This window comes from Pelodiscus sinensis, chromosome 6 (genome assembly GCF_052426305.1).
Source record: "Pelodiscus sinensis isolate ZL-2025 chromosome 6, ASM5242630v1, whole genome shotgun sequence".
Lineage (NCBI taxonomy): Eukaryota > Metazoa > Chordata > Testudines > Trionychidae > Pelodiscus > Pelodiscus sinensis.
In genome coordinates this window covers 80,100,362-80,120,978 of record NC_143057.1, presented here as the reverse complement: position 1 = coordinate 80,120,978, position 20,617 = coordinate 80,100,362, and the positions used below count along the sequence as shown (strand labels likewise).

The 20,617-nt window shown below is 44.7% G+C and overlaps 1 protein-coding gene across 2 annotated transcripts in view; it reads left to right on the top strand.

Moving 5' to 3' along the window:
* The first annotated feature begins 954 nt into the window (after window positions 1-954).
* Window positions 955-20,617, top strand: part of LOC102460195 (versican core protein) — a 158,085-nt gene continuing 138,422 nt past the window's right edge. Inside the window, exons 1-2 of one of the 2 annotated variants that reach the window (XM_075932193.2) lie at window positions 955-1,431; window positions 17,196-17,271. In XM_075932193.2, coding sequence (XP_075788308.2) covers window positions 17,202-17,271 — 70 coding nt within the window. In that variant the 5' untranslated portion in view covers window positions 955-1,431; window positions 17,196-17,201. The remainder of the gene's footprint in view (window positions 1,432-17,195; window positions 17,272-20,617) is intronic. The other variant, XM_075932194.2, reaches the window with a different exon arrangement.

The following is a 20,617-nucleotide window of genomic DNA, read 5'->3' as shown; positions in this document are numbered from 1 at the left end:
TGGATTTACACCCCCATGTGTAAATGTGATCAAGAATCTGGTCCATGGTGGAATTGGCATCCTACAGACAGGAATTGTTTTTGCTGGGTATATTGTGCCCAAATTTACGGCTATGTGTGCCTTATAAATACCTATAATAAACATATATATATTTTTAAAAGAGTTCCATGGACAAAATAACAGATCCTTTGCTCAAGTGGATCTAGTAAAGGCTCCTATAAGACAGTGTATTTAGATTTTTGATCAGTGACCGTAACTTCATACTCTGACTCTGATTACCTTCTCCAGGCCTGCAGAAGAGCTCTGTGAAGCTACAAAACACTCCTTTCACCAACAGAAACTGGTTTAAAAATGACTTTGTGTGCACCTTGACTCTCTCATACCCTGGGGCCAACATGATTACAAGACTGCAAAGGTGACTTCAGATGCTTTTAAAGAGATCTGGACAGCAAATGCCTAATCTAATCTCAAGAGAGATTGGAGATGAGTAAATCTGGAGTGGGGGAAACCCTGACTTGGTGCCATGGATTGAAATTGCCTGTGAATGTGGCACAGACAAGCACCAATACATTCTTTTATTACAAACCTCCCTTGAGATGTTTGAAAAACAGTGATTATAATTCTGATCACTTCCCTCCTTTAACTGGGGTTGGAAGACACAATAGGGGAGTGCCTTCCTTCTCTTTCAGTTAATTATGTAATTAGGGATACAATGCTTCTTTCACACTGGGGGACAAAATCTAGCCTGTCACTTTCTGGCTGGAAGATGGGGTAGGAGCGACAATTTGATTCAGCAAATTGTTTGTGTCACGCCGTTTCCTTTGCCAGGCAAAAGGATCTGTTGCTACTTCATAGACTCGTGAGGGTTCTTGTAAGGGAGATTCCCCCTAAGGAGCGGACTCCACAAAAGCACATCGTGTGCGAGGGCTGGGAGCAACTTCTGTGGGTGCAAAATCAGGCGCTGGGCTGAAAAAAGCAGCTACCATCCTCCCCTCGGTACTTTGTGAGGAGGGGCAGGGAGTGCCTGGCTGCTCCTGCCCCCTTCCCTGTGTTACAGAGCTCTGAGCTCTCTGCTTTTGCTGCGGGCTTCTTCAAGAGCATGTGTGAGCGTTCACCCTCCTCTCGGAGAGAGGGCCCCTCCTCTTGCAGCGCTGACGGTACAATGATATAGTAGTAATGATGGGTGTTCGAGCTCGCATTTGAACTTGCAGGCAGGCTGTCTTGCTCCTTCTTTTGCTCGAACTCAGAACAGACTCAGCAGCTTGGGATCAGGTGCTCACCAGTGGGGAGTGCTGGAGACCCCGGAATCAGCATCTCCCTCCAGCACTAACCAAGGGATTTTACTCTTTCATGCGGCCACTGGGAATTCTGGACTAGCCCCAGCACCACGTTGTGATTTTTTGCAGGCTCTGCAGTAAACTACCTTTGAAGGTAACTATGCTCCTTTTTATGCATTTTTATATGTGGCTGCTAGAAACCCCCTCGGGTAATATAAAAAACTATTGTGTGCTCTTGGTACCTTCAAAGACAAAGAGTTGCACTGAAAAGCTTAGGTGGCGGTAGATTAGATGTCTGGTCATTTGTAAATATCTGGGGAAGTTTTCAAGGACAATTATAAAGCGAAAAGGTTTTGTTGGGGAGCCCCAACATTTCCTGGGCAACGAGTAGAACAAAGACATATGGGGAGCAGATGATTTTGGGGGTGACGACGGTGAGATAACTCTCTGGTATTGGTTGTTGAATGGCTAGCAAGGTACAGCTGCACCTTGATTTGTAATGGGGCTCAGGAGGCTGAAAGAAGGGAGAAACGAGGAGCTATTCGTATGGGTGTTAAATACACAAAGCCCCACCGCAGAAGGAGCAGTAAGAATGGTCCTGGGGAACGTTTCTAGCCATCGGGATTAAATTGCCTGTAGAATAGTATAAGGTCAGTTTCTTACCTCCTAAGTCATTTCTTTGGTATCCCTGGGAAGCTGAACTCAAGCCAGCCCCAGGCTGAGAAGCTGGGGACCTCTTAGCATCCCTCCAGAGATAGAAAGCAGGCGTTCTCTAAGCCCCATTTTCATGGCAAGGGGTGGCGTGGGGGGTGAAGGAGAAGAGAAAAAGGACCACAGGGTTAGTAGAGCAAAACGCCCCCTCTTACATCCGCAGCCCGCTTCTCTGCTCCTCGGGAACACAAGCCGCCGCCTTTTCTGCCTAGTCCTTGGGTTTCCCCTTTGTTAGAGAGTGAGTGAGCAGCGTCAAGGAAGGAAATTAAAGGAATTTAGACGGCGGGAAACAGCTCCTTTGCTAAGGAGAATCCCAAACTGAAGCACTGGTTGTGATCGTGTTCATCCCCCCCTTGGAACCGGTTTAAATCCTGTTTCAAACTTTTGCCCACAAAGGGATTGCACGGAAGGATGCGAGGTCATGCTCTCTCATTACCCCACTTGTCACGTTCAGTTTGATCTACCCATTTATCTATCATTCAAATGGGCTCCGCTCTGCTGTGTGAATGAGTGAGCTTCGGAGATATTTTGGAGGGAGGGGAGCTTTTAAACACACTGCACAATCCGGCCTAAGAAGGAGATATTTTAAACACTGCTTTTTCCTCCCAAAAGAGGGAGTTTCCTTCGAATACTTGGCAGATTTGAAACAACTGTAAAATCGAACGTAAGGATCTATGGCGTTTCTCTGAACATATATTGCAAGGCAAATAAAGGAGCCGCGTATTATTATTTGTTACCCAAAAATGTATAATGAAGGAACTTTCCCTTTCTCTTGGTTAAGTTCTCACTTGGCTGTAGGGGAGTTTCCGAGCCTGGGGGAACGGCTTAGTTAGGAGGTACCCATAACAATTCAGGGGACTTAGCCATGTGAAATTTACAAACCTCAAGCCCATGGCTGTTACTCAATCCTACTGGATCGATCCCAGATTTCTCTAAATGTCACAGGGTGGGGGGCCGTCATTTTAATACAATACGAGCGAAAGGGAAAAACCTATGTCATAGCTGGAAGCAATTGCTTTGAAAATCCAGCTGTTCGCTGAGCACATCGGCATGTTACGGAGTTTGGGAAGTGAGGGGGATTTTCTCTGGGTATATTGGGAATAATCAAACTCAGAGCAGGGACTTGGTCCAAGAGGAGTCCGTCCTCCCCCGAAACATGCGGTGTCTCTGTCTCGGAGGCAAGCTCGGGAGAAGGGCCCTTCCCCCACCCCGCTAATAAGTGAATGGGCTGGACAGGACTTCAGTGGCTTGGTTCCTGTGTAAAATCGCTAACAGGCTCCGTCCTCCTGTTGAGCACTGATACATGGTGGGGGGCGGCGCACTTAATCGGATCTAACCCCCGCGTTGATGTCTAGGAATCTTCCGGCCTTGGGAAGACCCTCGGCTCCCCCTACTGGCGCAGCAGAGAATACCCCCAACTCATATCTGACAACAGTGCAGGATAAATCGGGCCAGGGTTACTTTCTCCTCTATACAGCAATCCTCCCTCCGTTGCATTCCGCCTTCCCCTTTGCAAAGGAAACCCCCGTGCTGTACTAACACCCGGCAGAGCGTTCTCCTGGGTTGGCAGGGCAGCCCCCTGCTCACGTTTGAGGTTTATTTCAGGAAAAGTGGCGCCTCCAAAACTCTTCCCCCGAAAAGCTTTCCGGGCTTAGAGCGGGGTTCTGGGTTAGCTGACGCTCCTGCCTCCCCCAGGGGATGGATGCCTCGAGTCGGAACAGCCATGACCACTCAGGCTACAGGAAAAACGCCAAAGGAGCCTCCCTGGGACTCAAACTTCCCGGGAAAGCTCCCAGCCAGACTCAGAGCGAGCGTGTCTTCCACTCCCGTCTGCTTCTAGGGGAGGGGAGGGAGCAGCGTGGAGGCCAAGGCTGGGCTTGTTAGGCAGGAGTTTCAGTGCTTCACTCCGGGTTTGATTCCGCCCTAGGGCAGTTGTGGCTCTGGGCCGGGGGGAGGGGTCGCAGGAAGGCCCAATGGGAGCGTTACCAGCGGCTGCCAGCCATGAGCACAAGGGGACTTTGGCTCGGGCACTTTGCCTGAGCACTCAACGATGCCAGCAGCGCCGCCTCCGGCTCTGGGATCCGAGGGCTCTCGCTCCTTCCGCGGAAAAGGCAGCTGCCTGCACATGCACTACGAGCTCGCTGGGCTCCCGGAGCGAGCTCCTTCCCCGCAGCCACGTGGACTGGGAAATTCATCTGGGGGGCGGGGAGCTCTGACTCAGCTCGCTCCTTTGTCCGTAGGGGGAAGGCGTTAAGCTAGACGCTGGCCGGCGAGTGCCTTTGGTTAGCCGGGGAAAGCCCGGAGCGTGACAGGTATCGTCCCACGCCGCTGCCCCCAGCCCAGCCTAGCAGGGAGCGTTGCGAACACAAAGCCGGGGCAGTTTGGAATGAATGTTCCCTTGACCCTCACCTGCCAGATGTGCCGATCACAGGGAGCCTTAACAGAGGCGATGTCTACACAGCAAGCTGCTATTTCTGAATAGTGTGGAGCCAGAGGACTTCTAACTCTGACCCCTGTAACTCTCCTTTTCAGGAGGAGTAAGGGAAGTCGAAGGAAGAGTGTTGTGTAGACAGGTCCAAAAGCCGAAATTTCGACTTCAGCTACGCAATTGATGTAACCTTTCTTAAGTATTTGACTTTGCCCTGAAGTATAGATGTGCCCATCAGAGCTTTCTTGTGCAGGAGCATCCATGCAGTATGGACACTCTCTTGTGCAAAAGCTCATTGCTTTTGTGATGTGCTTTGAGGTGTGGACGTGCTCTTGCGCAAGACATTTTTTGTGAAAAACTCTTGCGCAAATAGGCTTTTTGGGCAAGAAGTATTTAACATAGACGTAGCCAGAGTGATCTGTGCTTGCCTGTTTCAAGTCTGGACATTGCTGAGACTGTCTCTGGCAGCACCATGGCCTAAAATTCTGACCCCAGGTGTCAAATCTCTAGAATGACCCTACTATAGTCACTGAAGTCACTCTGGATATACAGAGGCTTTCCCCATAAATCAGTGTGTTACAGGCATAAGATTCCATTGCCTGTGTTGCCACAACAGGCCAAGTTCACCCAGGGCAGACTTATGCTGGCTTTACGTGGAGAGCTCCTAGAGTGGGAAGATTGGCTAGGAATGAGGGTGTAACTACACAGGAGCATAAGAAGGTGAATGAAGCCCCAAAATTGGCAGCTTTGGAAGGGTTGGCAATTCCCTTCATCTGCTTACCAGCCGGGTTCTTATGGAAATAACCCTAAGACAAGATCTCACTGCCCCTTTGGGGTTTCAGTAGTAGTGAATTTGGCTCAGTGTGGACACAGAGGCCATGAAGTCTCAATGTTTGGGAAGACAGGGACAAATTCTGTCCCCAGAGTCACATGTGAATTGAAGTCACAGGGGATTTCATGTGCTGGGAATGCATGTAAGCACAATTCTGACAACAACAAACTGGAACATGAGGCTGTGAGATGCACAACAGGGCCATGCTATTCTGGATATGCACCAAGCATTCAGATTTTTAAAATAATGTACTTATTCTTAATGCCAGATTTGAAAAAAAAGATAAAAGCAAGACAAAGTCCTTTGTAGAAGCACAGTCTTTGGAATGTCTTGTGTAAACTCAGTGGTGTGTGAGACACTAGTAGATATCTTAAGATGCACATGATATGCATGTGTATTTGAGAACCTAACAGTGGTAACACAAATCCAATCAACCATAGGGTCTCCAAATCAGGGAGGCTGGAAAAGTCTGTAAGATATGCAAAAAAGTGGTAGAGATGTAGCCGTGTTAGTCTGGGGTAGCTGAAGCAAAATGCAGGACAATGTAGCACTTTAAAGACTAACAAGATGAATATTATCACCTCTAATACTATTAACTCACAGACATTTCCCCTTCCCCACCTCTAATATCATTAACTCACTGGCATTCACCTTCCTTCCCCCCCCCCATCCCCCTTCTGTTCTGTAATGTGATTTGTCCTTTTCATGTGTGTTCATTTTTTTTAAATTGTATCCTTGTATATATGGTTGTGACTGTTTTCTTCCATTATTTGATCTGAGGAAGTGGGTCTGGCCCACGAAAGCTCATCATCTAATAAACCATCTTGTTAGTCTTTAAAGTGCTACATTGTCCTGCATTTTGCATATGCAAAAAAGTGAGGCATCCAGCTGAGACTAGCTTAGTACAGCTTCTTCTTGCATTGCAGGGGATAAGTCCCTTTTTGCTCACCTAATCCAGCTGTTGCCTGTGGAGTATGTGGGTTGTAGTTTGTATTTACATCGCAGTAATCTTCACACAATAAATTCAGCACTGGGATAAGACAAAAAACTGCTGCATGGTTCCTCCTGACTCACCCCCTCCCCTCCCACCAGCCTATACTGCCTTCTTTGGTGGAATGGGATAAGGTAATTTCATGAATCTCCTTCCCTGCTCCTCCTCCTCCTTGCCTGGGGACCATGGGGTCCCTCCAGGCCTTTCTCCCTCCACTCCCATTGCTCTTTTCCTTCCCTCCCATGCCTCATTCTTCCTTGCTCTCCTTTTCATATTAATAATGGTAGAAACTGCAACAGGTAAATGAGACTGGGAGAGGCAAGAGCAGAGGACAGGACCAAGAATGGGAGACATGCTATGATGAGACAGGAAGGCACTTGTGGGCAGAGCTTGGATGAAAACCATCACTTTTTCTCAGTTTAATCCTAGATGTGCACAGTATATTACAAGACATATCAAAAACTGGGGGCAGATTCTATGCTGCATCTCAGCCCTTGGTAGATGGAAAGGAGACATTCTGCTACTTTCTCTCAGATTCTGGGCTGTGTTAAGTACCAAAGTGGGCTAGGGACTGACCATAGCAGCTTCACCACAGCTGCCAAAGCTGTTCTGCAGCCCAAAATTGCCAATGCACACCCTGCTCTGATGACTTTCCCTTTCACATCCAGCACAGAACCCCTCTGTGCTTGGGGCAGCAGTTAAATGGCCAAAGGAATTCCCTCTGGTTAGTTGTAGGAAAAGTACTGGAGCAGGGGCCCTAGATAATAGTTTGCAATTTACATGGGGATATAACAGTGCAGTGATAATGGGTGATGAATTAAACAAAGGCCAAGTTAACCAACTGGCAGCAGTGCAGTAATTAATCAAACGGAAGTAATGTGGAAAAATTGGCAAAGTTAATTAAATGGCATTTGTGGTAAAGTTAATAAGTGCCAGCAATTAACAATCATTCAGCTGGTACGAAAGGGTGAAAGACAGGATTAAGTAAAAGAAAAAGTGAAATACACACTGCCTGCAGATTGTAGAGGCTAATAGTTGTGAAAGTTCCAGCCATAACATGTAAGTATAAGGCTCAACTGGTGCCTAGTCCTTCTGTGGGCAGAAAGCAGCAAATACATAATGCCTGTCTGTGATGGGGCTTTTCTAGTTTGCTTAGGCAGCACTGGGAGGTTGATCTCTGCCATGTGCAGTGGTCCTTTGTTCCCATAAGCCTTAACAAGAGTAGTCTTAACTTACTTCTCTAGTGCCTGATTCTGTTAGGGGCTGGAGGCAGCTACTGGTTAGATTTTTTTTCTTTGTGTGTGTGTTGCTGGAACTTTGAACCTCACTCTATTTAAAACAATGTGGGCACAATAAGGGACAAATTACACAAATGCAGGAAGTGCTGCCAATTCTTACAATGTCATCATGAGTCCATTTTGAGCCCAGCTGGCACTTATATTACTATGACCCAAGAAGCTTCAGATTTCTCAGAATTTTAGCACTGCTGGGGAAATCCCCCTTTGATTGGCTGCCTTCTTTGTGTCCTAGGAAAGAGCAGCCAACCTTCTGCGGGAATTATGTAGAGCTCCCTCCCAGGAGCAGGGAGGAGTTTAGGCGGGGGAGGGAAAAGGAAGCAGAAATAGTCCAAAAGTCTGTTTTGGGACCGGTTCTATTCAGTATCTTCCTCAAAGATTTATTTTAGATGATGGCATAGAAAGTACGCTTATTAAGTTTGCAGATGATACCAAGCTGGAAGGGGTTGCAACTGCTTTGGAGGATAGGGTCATAATTCAAAATGATCTGGACAAACTGGAGAAATGGTCTTAAGTAAACAGGATGAAGTTTAATAAAGACAAATCCAAAGTACTCCACTTGGGAAGGAACAATTCCTTTCACACATGCAGAATGGGAAGTGACTGTCAAGGAAGGAGTACTGCAGAAAAGGGACCTAGGGGTCATAGTGGACCACTAGCTAAATATGAGTCAATAGCGTGACACTGTTGCAAAAAACAGCAAACGTGATTCTGGGATGCATGATTAACAGGAATGTTGTGAGCAAGACACAAGAAATCATTCTTCTGCTCTACTCTGCACTGATTAGGCCTCAATGGGACTATTGTGTCCAGTTCTGGGCATCATATTTCAAGAAAGGTGTGGAGAAATTGGAGAAGATCCAGAGAAGAGCAACAAAAATGATTAAAGGTCTAGAGAACATGATCTATGAGAGAAGGCTGAAGGAACGGGGCTTGTGTAGTTTAGGAAAGAGAAGACTGAGAGGGGACATGATAGTGGTTTTCAGGTATCTAAAAGGGTGTCACAGGGAGGAGGGGGAAAATTGTTCTCCTTGGCCTCTGATGATAGGACAAGAAGCAATGGACTTAAATTGCAGCAAAGTAGGTTTAGGATGGACATTAGGGAAAATACCATAACTGTCAGGGTGGTTAAATACTGGAATAAGTTGCCTAGGGAGGTTGTGGAATCTCCAGCACTAGAGACATTTAAGAGCAGGTTAGACAGACATCTATGGTGTTTGGTCCTGCCATGAGGGAAGGGCACTGGACTGCATCATCTCTCAAGGTTCCTTCCAGTTCTAGGATTCTAAGTCCTAATGGCTCTGCCCCCTCCTGTGAAAAATTGGTTAGTTCCTCTCTGCTCCTCCCAGAACCACCCAGCCTAGGAAAGGAGAGTGGGATGATTAACTCCCAGAGCTGCTTTGCCACCCTGGCCTGGGAAAACAAAGAAGAGGACCCCAATGGTGGCTCACCCAAGGCTGTATGGGGAGGGAAAAGAGAGGGAAGAACCTCTGAAGTAGCAAGAGGAGCAGAGGTGCACTGATGAACAGATACAGGGCAGGGGGCAGAACTGATATGGGGTCTGCAGAAGGTGCAGAGGTTAGGGATGCAGACAAATATGGGAATCTAGGGGGGCTATAAATAATCAATTAGTTACTCAATTAGAGTGTTGGGTTCTGGGGAGATGCTGGAAGCTTTGCACATTCACTTGGCCAGGAGAACTCCAGAAGCAACTCACTTACACTTTTGGGGGATTTGACAGCACTGTGCCATCCAAAATCAGTAAGATTTTTCTTTTTAATGCTTGTAATTTTTGGAGTCAAACTCACAATTTGTTAGGGTCTGACCTGATTTTTGAACTTTGAGGGTTGGCAGTACACTTTTGAAGTGTAAATGGATAGGACTAATTAGTCTCCCAAGAGATCCTGACACCAAACCAGGAATAAACTCTACTCTCTATTGTGACCTCTGAAAGTTTCCTATGTATTCTGCATGATAGCAGCAGAGGTGGATAGTAAAAGGAAGTCCAGATAAAGTTGTGAGCCAATATGATTTAATCAAGGGTGCCCTAAAGTTAGCAGGACTTTTGGGAGGCGCAAGAGTGGAGAAGAGACAAGGGGAACAGGACCTTCCCAACTTCATTATTCCTGCTAAAGAGCCTCTTATCTTGGGAAACTTGCTAGGTCCTGGGATTGGACCACAGAAGGTCATAGTTCTTGAGCTGCCTTTTTCTACTGCTGTGAGAAAGCTCAAGGATGTTCCCTCTTATATGTCACAAGGGGGATCAAAACAATTTTTGGATTGGGATTGGGATTTCTGAGAGCCAGAAAATCCCTGTTGTTTTTTTAAACTAGATCCATGTTGTGCAATTACAATACTAAGCACCATTGTTTTTGCAAGATGGGAGTCAATGCAAAATTGAGGCTAACCATTCTTTAAATCTTTCTTTTGTGGCTCACAAGAAACCTAGCCGCTATAAACTTTTACAATGGGAAGCTGTCACATGTCAGATCACAATGCCTCAGACACCTGGCTTCTTCTGAAGAAAATAATGAATGAATGCCTGTAGGAGATCATTATTTCACTGCCAACTGGGAGGAAATAGGTAGGGAAGTGACAAATACCTTTTGGTAGAGACCCATCAATCTCTCTAGCTGGATAAAACAATGATTGCTACATAGCTATGTATCACACTGGAGGTCTTTTCTCTTTCTTGCTCTGGAATCTTAGAGGGAAGCAGAAATTACGTTCTCACATCATTTTACCCCAGAAGTAATCCCACTTAAATCAATAGTTACCCTGATGTAAAACTGGTGTGAAACTGAAATCAGGCCCTAGATGTGCAAACCAAATTCCAACTTGAGTAATATTTGCTCATATGGGCTGCAATATTTTAAAAGCTACTCTTCACTTCCAGTAGTCAGACATAGGGTAGCATTATACTGCTGCTATTTTATCTCCAAGGAGTTAGCATTTCAGGAAGTGTGTACAGTGTCTATAGCATTTGTTACAGATATTAGGTTTGTCAAGGGTTTTGGCTTCAAGCTGAAAAGTGCCACAGATGAATTTTTGAATAAAGGGCAGAAATAAAACATATACCCAAGTCCTGCAGTTTTAAGTTGGGAAAAATTCTTCCTCTGTAGGTCAACTGCTACACAGTCCCTCTAGGCTTTTTCTATGCCAGAGGACTCCAAAGGCACAATCTGTCCCTAAATACGGTACTGTAATGAATTGGCTGTCTTGTTAAGTTTTAGGGGTTAACCTCTTACCTAGCCAGCGGAGGTATCCATAAATATAACAGGGGAGGAATGTATAAACTCAAGTAACAGGGGTCTAGCTCAGAAGGGAACCAGAGGTTGATTTAGAGCAGGAAGCTTGGGCTGCTTTGTGGGAGTTTGTCATGGGCATAGTATTGGAGGATGGGGGGTAGTGTCTCCCCAAACTACGAGCCTTGGGCATGTGCAGAATTTGCCCCCACTGTGCATGGCTGTGTTGGCCTGACTGAAGCTTGCCCTTGCAAATATAGATGTCAAACTGCACTTGAGAGGGAAGGCTGTCCTACTTAAAAGCTGTGACCAAAGGACTAGGAGAGAGGCTGATGAGGGAGCCAGCAGTAGCCATGACAGGTGCTTGGAAGTGGCCTTCAAGCAGAAGGTGAGGTAAATGGGTCAGAATAAAAGTACAGGATGCTGGGGGCTTGTCTTCACTATGGAGAAGATTGACCCTCCAGAGGTCAATCTTCTAGTATTTGATTTAGCAGGTCTAATGTAGATCCCCAAGTCAAACACCGAGGGCAGCCCCTGCTGGTATCCTGTACTTCTCATTCTGCAAGGAGGAAGGGAAGCCGACAGGAGAGTGTGCTCCTGTCAGCCTCCCACAGTGTAGATGCTATGGTGGCTCAGCTTAAGGTAAGCCAACCTGCCTGGTCTAGTGTGGACCAGGCCTGGCTGAGGGCTCTGAAGGTCAATGAGTGATCGTTGCTGGAGGCAGTATCCCTGATATAAGGTCTGAGGAACTTGACTTCATAACCTTGGCCTGGACTTTCCATGGGACCTGAGTTAGGAATCTTTTTGTAATCTTTGGGTTATAACTTAGCCATTGTCCCTAAGGTAATTGTGCCTCTATTTCTGGGGTTTCCCAGTAAAGCAATCTTTTTATAATTCATCAGCATCTGTAAATGTTTAAGAAAACCCATCTAGGCCTAGAGTCTGAAGTGCGAGAGTTTAAAGCAGCTATTAATGGGTATTAAACCCCTGTTAATGTCAATGAGTATTCCACAGGTGACTGGGGAAAATAGAACAATCACTGTACAGATGGTTAAGGAGGTGCTACAGGTTAGAGAAGATGAAAGTTCATATATTTTGAGGTAGATTTTCAGTGTGGGAGAGAAGTTTGTGTGTGTGTGTTTTATATTAAGGTCAGAGGGTTGTGCAACATTTTAAAAAAATGTTCAAGTTTTGTGTGTAGCAATTGTAAATTCAGTAGTAGTGAATTGAAAGCTGTGTATGAAACATGCCAAAACATCCATTCCCGTGTACTGCCCTGCTTCTACAAGGCATGTTGATACCATTTGGTTTTCTACAATCAAGATCCCTGATTAAATATCCTTCGTCACCATTTTTTCCTCTCTTTTACTTTTCCATTTTTGGTGCTCTTTCCAGCAGCCTTCAGTCACTAGCCAGCAATAATATCTGGCAATATATTTCTGTCAGATGATCCTTTAACTGTTGAACAATTAGAATGAAATCCATTCCCTGGCATGAATTCCAAGCAGTGAAGTGCAGGGAGGTGGGGAACTGAAATCTCAGCCGTAACCTGGGCCACAGCTGGAATTGCTGCCACTGGCTCCCAGCTCCTTTTGTATGAGGTTGTGGGGCCACTGGAATGGTATAAATGTGGGCCTTTCTCTGGCCTGCCCTGGCACAACTCTGCTGTAGGGAGTTTTTCAGGGGTAAAGAGTGTTTCTGAAGTGTGTGAGGCATGTGCAGGACTCCTGGCTGGTGTGGTTTGCTGTCCTACCTAGTGGTTATGTAGACCACTCACAGAGAGGAAAAGAATGAGTTTCTTGTACAGCCTCAGCTGAGAGCCAGCTGGTTTTTAGCTCAAGTGGTGGAGACTCATGCATGGAGCTAAAGAGGTTCCAGGTTCAGTTCTGTTTGTCGGCATTACACAGGTACGAAGCAGTTTTCCTTTTCTCCTCCTGGCTATTAGAGACAATATACCCTGAGCAAACACCTCTCCCTCTTCCTGTCTCACTGCTCCATCTGATGGCTCCCTCCCTCCAACTCAGCCTCTCAGTGCACCATAGACCCCTTAGACCTTTTTCTTTTTTCTCATCAAATCCCTCTTTGGTCCTTCTTGTTTTTTCCAGTTCAAGTTATTTGACTGTTTAGCCATTGGCACAACCTTTATAAGGGGAGGAGGTGCAGCCACAGCCCAACAGGGGGCACTCCAGGAGACACTCTGCTGCAGGGAAGCCCACTGTTTCCTAAAGCTTCTGGGGGAACACACCCATTGCACAACCTTGTAGAAGAGTACTGCATGCGCTCTCCTTTGTGGCTGCAGAGGCACTTGATTTTAACATTTCCATACCCTCTGTTGCATGGAAATGTTGCACCCATAGGGGGAATTAATTGTGAACAAACCTTGTTCATAGTGGATCCCAAGTTGTCTGGATGTAGGGGCTTCTTGAACTATCCTCTGCATTGCATAGCCCCATAGACATTAAGCACCTTCTGTCCCCTCACCTATCGATTATAATAATGAGGAATCATTTTTTAAATAATGATTTGTTCATACAAATTAGGGATATAATTGTGTAGGTGATTACATGATTAACCAATAAGCTTGGGCTTATCAGTTAATCTTGTCGACTACACACATTTCTCATTCTTCCCCCACCCCCAACTGCCTCTGTATCAGAGGCAGCAAGTAGAGTGCGGAAAGATGGGAGCCGGTGCCTGTGAGGAGCTGGCTTAAAAGCCGAGTCTCCATGAGCACTGGATCAACCAACCCCCCCATCCCCAGCAGTGTTCCCTCTAAGATTTTCCATCTGTGAGCGGAATGAGTTTTGTCTTGTGCACCAAATATTGATGTCGTGTGAGCATGTTTGGATGTGTGCCACTGTGACAACCACCAGTTGCTAACAAAATTATGTGTGTGTGTATGTGTGTGTGTGTGTGTAAATTATGTAAGAAAAAATACCAAAAAATGGATAATTAACAAGGTGCATGATCCTGCACTCACCCACCCTGAAAACCACCCAGCTTGCTGGCTCTTGCCCCCAACACACACTGTGTGTACCCCACTGCCTGTGCCTCTTATCAGGACCACACACAGCCAGCTGGTACCTCTATAGGCCTGGCTAACTGCCTATCCCCACACACATCATGTAGTTGTGCCCAGCCTTGCAGTCTGCCTCCCATCTGCCACCAGTATATATGCCAGGGCCATGCTATCTTCCCCGCCAAACACAAATAACCAGTCGCTGGGCCTAAGGCCCACAGCCTAAGCACCACTGCCTAGAGACCTGTGCCCATCCCTGCACATCACCTGCCCCCTCACATTGCCCGGAGACCTGTGTTCAACCCTGCAACTTGCCTCCCCTCCCCCTGGAATTTACCTGCGCCCAGTACCTCCAACCACCACAGATGGCTGCACCTTTGCCCCACACCCATCTGGCTTCTGTGCCAGGCTCCCATTGTCCTTAGCCCCACTCCCTCCCCCACTGGAACTGACTCCAGTACCTGCCCTGTTGCTCTCCCGCCTGGGCTCTCGGGCTGCTGGAGCAGCCGCCTGCTCCCTGCCACATGGCTTGCAGCTCCTCTAGCTCTGGTGGCTGGAGCCGGTGCCTGCTGCCCACCACACAGCTTCGAAGCTTTGTGTAGGAGGTGGGTTGGATGGAATTTTTTTTGCATGCCTGGGCAAGTGCACAGCTTAGAGGGAACCCTGCTCCCCGGGCTGCTGCCTCTGATAGAATGGGGGTAGGCTGGAATTGATACATGCAGGGAGCCAGATTTCAAGACAGATCCCCAGGTGTATTGGCCCCCGTGGACCTGCCTGCCCCCCCCCTGCTGCCTCCTACAGAGGCAGCAGGGAAAGGGGGAGGCAGGAGCTGGTGCTGCTTGCCACCTCCTACCTCTGCTGCCTCTATGAGGCAGTAGCATGGGGAAGCAGGGGAGACTGCCATGAAGCAGCCTGTGTTTGCAGCAGGCCTGAGGTCCCCACAGACAGAAACTGCTCCACATCCCATGGAGCAGCCTTTATCAGCAACAATCCTGGGGCTGCTGTGGACAGATGCAGCTCTGGGCAACAGCCCCGGTCCATGGGGGAGTTAAACTCTCCATGGACAGAGGATAATCTGCCTCCCATGGAGAAGGCTCTGTTCACAGTGAGCCTGCAGGACAGGAGCTGCTGCTACAGAGCAGCCTCTGTCCATAGGGAGCTTAGACCCCCCGTGGACAGGAGTTGCAGGCAGCCGGTCTGCTCAGGGAGCTAGTTTTTAAACTGGCTCCACCCACAGACCAGCTGCTACTTGCCACCCCACACTGCTCCCTCTGATACAGAGGCAGCAGTGTGGGGTGACAGGGGCTCCCTGGGAGTGGAGTTGGGAATGCACTGGCTGCTGGCCCCACCTCTGTGGACTATCAAATAGTCATATAACCGCTAGTCATATACACGACTATTCAATTACACGACAGCTAACATCCCTTAAACAAATGCAGTATATGGACAGCTTTTGGAGACACCCACCTTGGAAAATTAGTCCTTGTAGAATTATAAAGAGCAAATGATCAGCTCTGATATATGCAACAGTTTCCTCTACAGCCATTTCACTTATGCACTCATTTCAGGATGAAGGTCTAGGAGGTGGTCCAATTGCCTAGCCCTGTATAGTTAATTATCTTGCCCTCCCAAACTAAAACTGCATAGGCTAGTCATGTCCCTGTGAACTGATTTAAATTGAGTACTGCTATTTGACCCCTGAGATAAATCTTACTGAAGAGATGGATCAGGTTGAATGAACCGATTAAGGTCATAATTCTTGTTTTGGATTTAACCACAAAAATATGTAAACCTTGTGTGAAGGCATTTTTCTTGCATAGTCAATGTCATCATGCAAGATTCAGTGCAGATGAACACCAACATTGTAACATCAATATTATCACACTGTAATCCCAGTCTAGTGTAGTTGATGATAAAAAGATGGGGTGTACTTGGCAGCATTCAGCCCGTTGCATGGGAAAGCAGCTGGTTTTCTCCTCCACACGTTCTAGGAAAATGTTGCACAATGTGTTTCCTGATGCAACAAGCAACATTAGCCATCCACTCACTGGAAATGTAAAGATCCTGGAATATAATCTCCTTGAGTAGGAATTATGACAGTGTCCTTTTCAGATATTCAAGAGCATCACATTGTGAAGGGTTGATTTAAAATGTGTTGTATTATTATTTTCTGAACCACTCTCCCACTGTGGAACGTATCCCAGGCCAGATACAGGTATGTGGTTTTTGAGACATACCCGTAAATTGTGATAACAGAATTCTTTTACACTGAGCATATTTCCCACTGTTATCAGAAGATGTTACACTGTGTCTGTTGCAATCATATGTGAGCATCCACTTTGCCTAGTAAATGCCATCATGTATGATGTTGGTCAATGTTTAAACTCCAGTGATAACTTTTTAATACTTAAGCTTATTCAAGTCTACCGTTCGAATGTAGTTTGTTTCCCAGTAAATCTCTGCTCCATAGTTCCCTAAAGTCAGTTAAATTATATTCTGTTCAGGACATGAAATAGCTCTCAGTTTTGTCTACTGCTCTAATTAGAGATCGTGAGTAGCATATTCTGAGAAGAAAATCAGGAAGCTCCTATGAGTTCAGACTAACAGCTCCTCAACAACAGTGCCTCACAAACCTTTACTTGTCACTAAAAGCTACTTTTCATGTTTGCTAGATATTATAGATGAGTTCCTATAAAGAATAGCTGAGTATTTTTAAAGAGATAGTGGCTATCATTTAGTGGGAATCATTCTAATTTCACTTGACTACTTATATTTAACTAGAGTTTGGCATGAACTAGCAATGTGTTGTTATGGAAACACTGTGTATTTTAGAGAACTTTTCAATCTTTGATGGGGCTCATAGCCTAGAAAGGAGGGTGGCATACACAAAAGCACTGAATTGTCCAAATCACACTTTGGAAACACACACCTAAAATCTACCATGAATCTGTATTAATGGGGGCCACATTGTTATTGTAATGAAATTTTACCCAGGAATAAATATTGCAAGCAGAAAGTCCCCTTAAACAACCTGTGTTCAGCAAAATGATTGAACAAATTTGTTATGGCAATGTTTGTGAAATGAAATGGACCCTTGATAAGTATGGCAGGTTCTAATTTTCTAAATGATGGCGGTTTTTGTACCCAACTACAAATTGGGTTTGGATTACTTCTCATTTCTTTAAGACCATAGATCAGCCAGCAGATGCTAATAACTTTCTGCCAGTACTGTATTAGATTCAAACCAGTGATTTAAAAGAATCTTAACATTAATCCATTCCTCCTGATAAATAGCTTGTTGCTGTGTGTCTGTATCTTTAATATTAAGGATAGTTATTGATGTCGTAAGTACTCACTAGAATACTTTTGACTTACTCATTTTTTTCTTTATTTGTAGGTCAAGATGTTATTAAATATAAAAAGTGTCTTATGGATGTGCTCTACCTTAGTTGTAACATATGCACTGCATAAAGGTAAGTGTTCTAATGTGAAAACATATACTAGAACTGTCTGTTAGGGATTCTTAGAGGCAGTATGATCTAGAAGGGGATAGGTTCAAACCGTGGGACTCAGGCCATCTAGTTTTGTTTCTGCCTCTGCTCTGCTGAATAACTTTGTGAGTTACTCCCCTTTGTGTGCCTTTCCTCTGCTTTGTTTGTCTTGCGTATTTGGATTTCAAACTCTCCTTTGAGGATTCTAAATGTTACAGTAATACAAATAAGAAAGATGTAAAATGTAATCATGTAATGCAGATTACCATAAAGAATTCAGCGTTTTCCCTCCTCAACATTCTAATAATAAAGCTATGATTCTCCCAACCAAAACCACCATTCATTTTATTAAGGCAACAAAGAGTAAACACATCCATGTTTAGGGGCTTTCTGAGCTGATTTCACTCTCTTGGCAAACACTTGCATATAAAATGACTATTTCTTTTCTCCAGCTCTTAGAAAATTGTTCAAAGATTTTCTAGAGAAAAAGGAATGGCTGAGGAGCTTAAATGGGCCCACTCATTACAAAAAGTAAAATAAAGTTTTCCTCAGAGCATGATGGAAGCACCACTATTTTCTACTTAAAACCTTTTTATTTTTGCTATCCTTCATTGAACACATAGTAGGCCAGAGAGATTAGAGTTGTCCTCAGGAACAATAGACTGAAAAACTTCATGAGAGGGTCAGGAGCAGATAACTACATTTCCGTGATTTTGCCTTGGAGAGCTGGGACCTCTTTGGTTAGTAAATGGCAACGTTTCTAGTTTTCACTTGGTAATGTAATTGAAAGTATTGCATACCACGGTGAGATATAGATTTAGATTCAGTGTTATCTTTAGTCTACTGTTATATGGGGGCTAGTAGGCAAGCAAAATCATTGTGGGAAGGGTTTTTAGATTAGCAAAATGTGTTTAGATGCTAAAGTATCCTGTGATAAATTTAGAAGTCCTTATCCAGTGAGTTGTAATGTTCCAGTAAGACAGAAATATCTAGCATAAGCTACAGTGAAACTAAAAGTTATTAAGCATAACAAGCTAACTTCAAAATGGGGGTAATTTATACACTTGTAAATGGGTATTATTCACATGATGAAAAGCAGAAGGGTGATGTTAGCAGGAAAAGCAAGTAGCAGGGGAAAGAATGTACAAGAAGCAGCAGCTCCAAACCTCATTATACATTCCTATTAGTTTCTGTTCCTGACACTTCTGTGCCCTCCTGACCTAGACTGTGTAATTCTACTCACACTCACATGAACACCAAGCTACTGTTGTATAATTTACACCACCTTTTATTGCTTCTTAATTTGGCTCAAAGATTCTCCAGTATGGGATTAGCTGTACATGTGTAACCTACTGATCAGACTCAACTAGTAGTAAAAAACAATAATATTAGGCCAGATTCTGGCTGGTGCTCATCTGCATGTGGTCTAGTGGGAGTGCCTGGAAAGAGTTTCCCACTCCTAGAAAGGCAGTCTGAACCTTTAGTTAGAGCTCTAGTTTTATCATGGCAATTCTAAATAAACCTCACAGAATGGCCATTGTGAAGAGGGCAAAAGCAATGGGAAAATACTTTCCAAAAGATTTAATGTCAACAGATTGGTTTATCTCTCAAGTATCTGTTGTTTTCCATTGTAGAACAGATATCAGGCAGAAAGCTCACATTTGCAATGCCATTTTTACTCCATCTTGGAGTAAAAATTGTTACTGATCATCCATTGGTATGGTCCTTTGTGTCACTTGGTTGCTTTTGTTCTCTTATAATCTGTCACTCAGCTCAAGGTTAAACATTTGCAGTCTTGGTCCTCTGTGGGGTTTAGTCAACTGCTTGCCATCGTATCTTCCCCCAAATAAGTCCCCTATCATGCCAAAATCACAAAAGGCCTTGATTTGGATATTCATAAGGATTTTTAACATATAAATCCTGAAATCCAAGATTCCCATAATAGGACACGATAAAACACCAACCTTATTTGTAACATGCCAGATTACAGATAAGCAATATTTTATATATTTGCCATTAATTACACCCTTCTGCATGGGTTCCATTGTCTGAGAACAAATAACTGTTCTTAACTAATTGTGGGGTGCTGAGTTCAAAAATTATATCTATTTTTGCCCACGATGTACAGATTTTCTGAAAACTGGAGTCTACTTTTTCAAAAATGCTATTATAATGTGTTATTCAGCCTCCCCCAAGTTACGAATGAGTTACGGACCAAACAGTTGGCCGTAACTCGATCCGTTCGTAACTCGGACCCCATTGAGTTACATGTGACTGCGCTGTTTGTAAGCGCGGGTTGCGTTCGTATCTCAGGGACCACCTTTACGACCGCTCCATGGGAGCTTTGGTCGTAAGAGCGAACGGTCATAACTCGACTGTTTGCAACTCGGGGAGCGGCTGTATATTATATTCAGTGATTTATTTTCAAGAACTTGCATGCAAAAAACCCTCAAATTAATTGAACTAGTCAAAATGAATGTCATATAGCTTAATTTTATTGAAGAGGATCGCCAAATTATTATAAGAGTAATAAAACAGAATGGTTTCATTGTTTTATGTTTTGAATGATATTTACAACTGAATTTTCTGCATTTTTCTTCATTTCTTCAGCATTTTTCAAGTAATCCCCTAACATGGCATCTCAAGGTTGCCTGAATGATCCAAAGAAGGAAAAACAGAACGTAACAGATTTTATTAGAAATGTTTATCACACCTACTTTGGTATAAAACTTGAGGATCAAGACTTTGGAACAAAACTGTCACAAATGTAACAAAATATGCCTGGATCATTCAAGCAACCTCGAGATGCCATGTTAGGGGATTACCTGAAAAATGAAGAAAATGAAGAAAAATGCAGAAAATACAGTTGTAAATATCATTCAAAACTTAAAACAATGAAACCATTCTGTTTTGTTACTCCTATAATCAGGGCTCGACAAATAATGCAATCTACTTGCCCGTGGCGAGTAGATTGCAACCCGGAAGAGCCGGATTCGGGCAATCTGTGCATGGACAGAACGATCTGCACACACGCAGATCGCTGGACAGCGCGGCTGGCGAGCCCTGCCTATAATATATAAAATAATAATATGGCAATCCTCTTCAACAAAATTAAGCTAAATGGCATTCATTTTGACGAATACAATTAATTTGAGGTTTTTTTGCATGCAAGTTCTTGAAAATAATTATTTTCCTGAAAATCTTGGAACTGTCAGTGAAGAGCATGGGGAAAGATTTCATCAGGATATCAAGATGATGGAAAAGAGATATCAAGGATGCTGGGATGTCAACATGATGGCTGATTACTGCTGGTCCTTGAAAAGAGAGA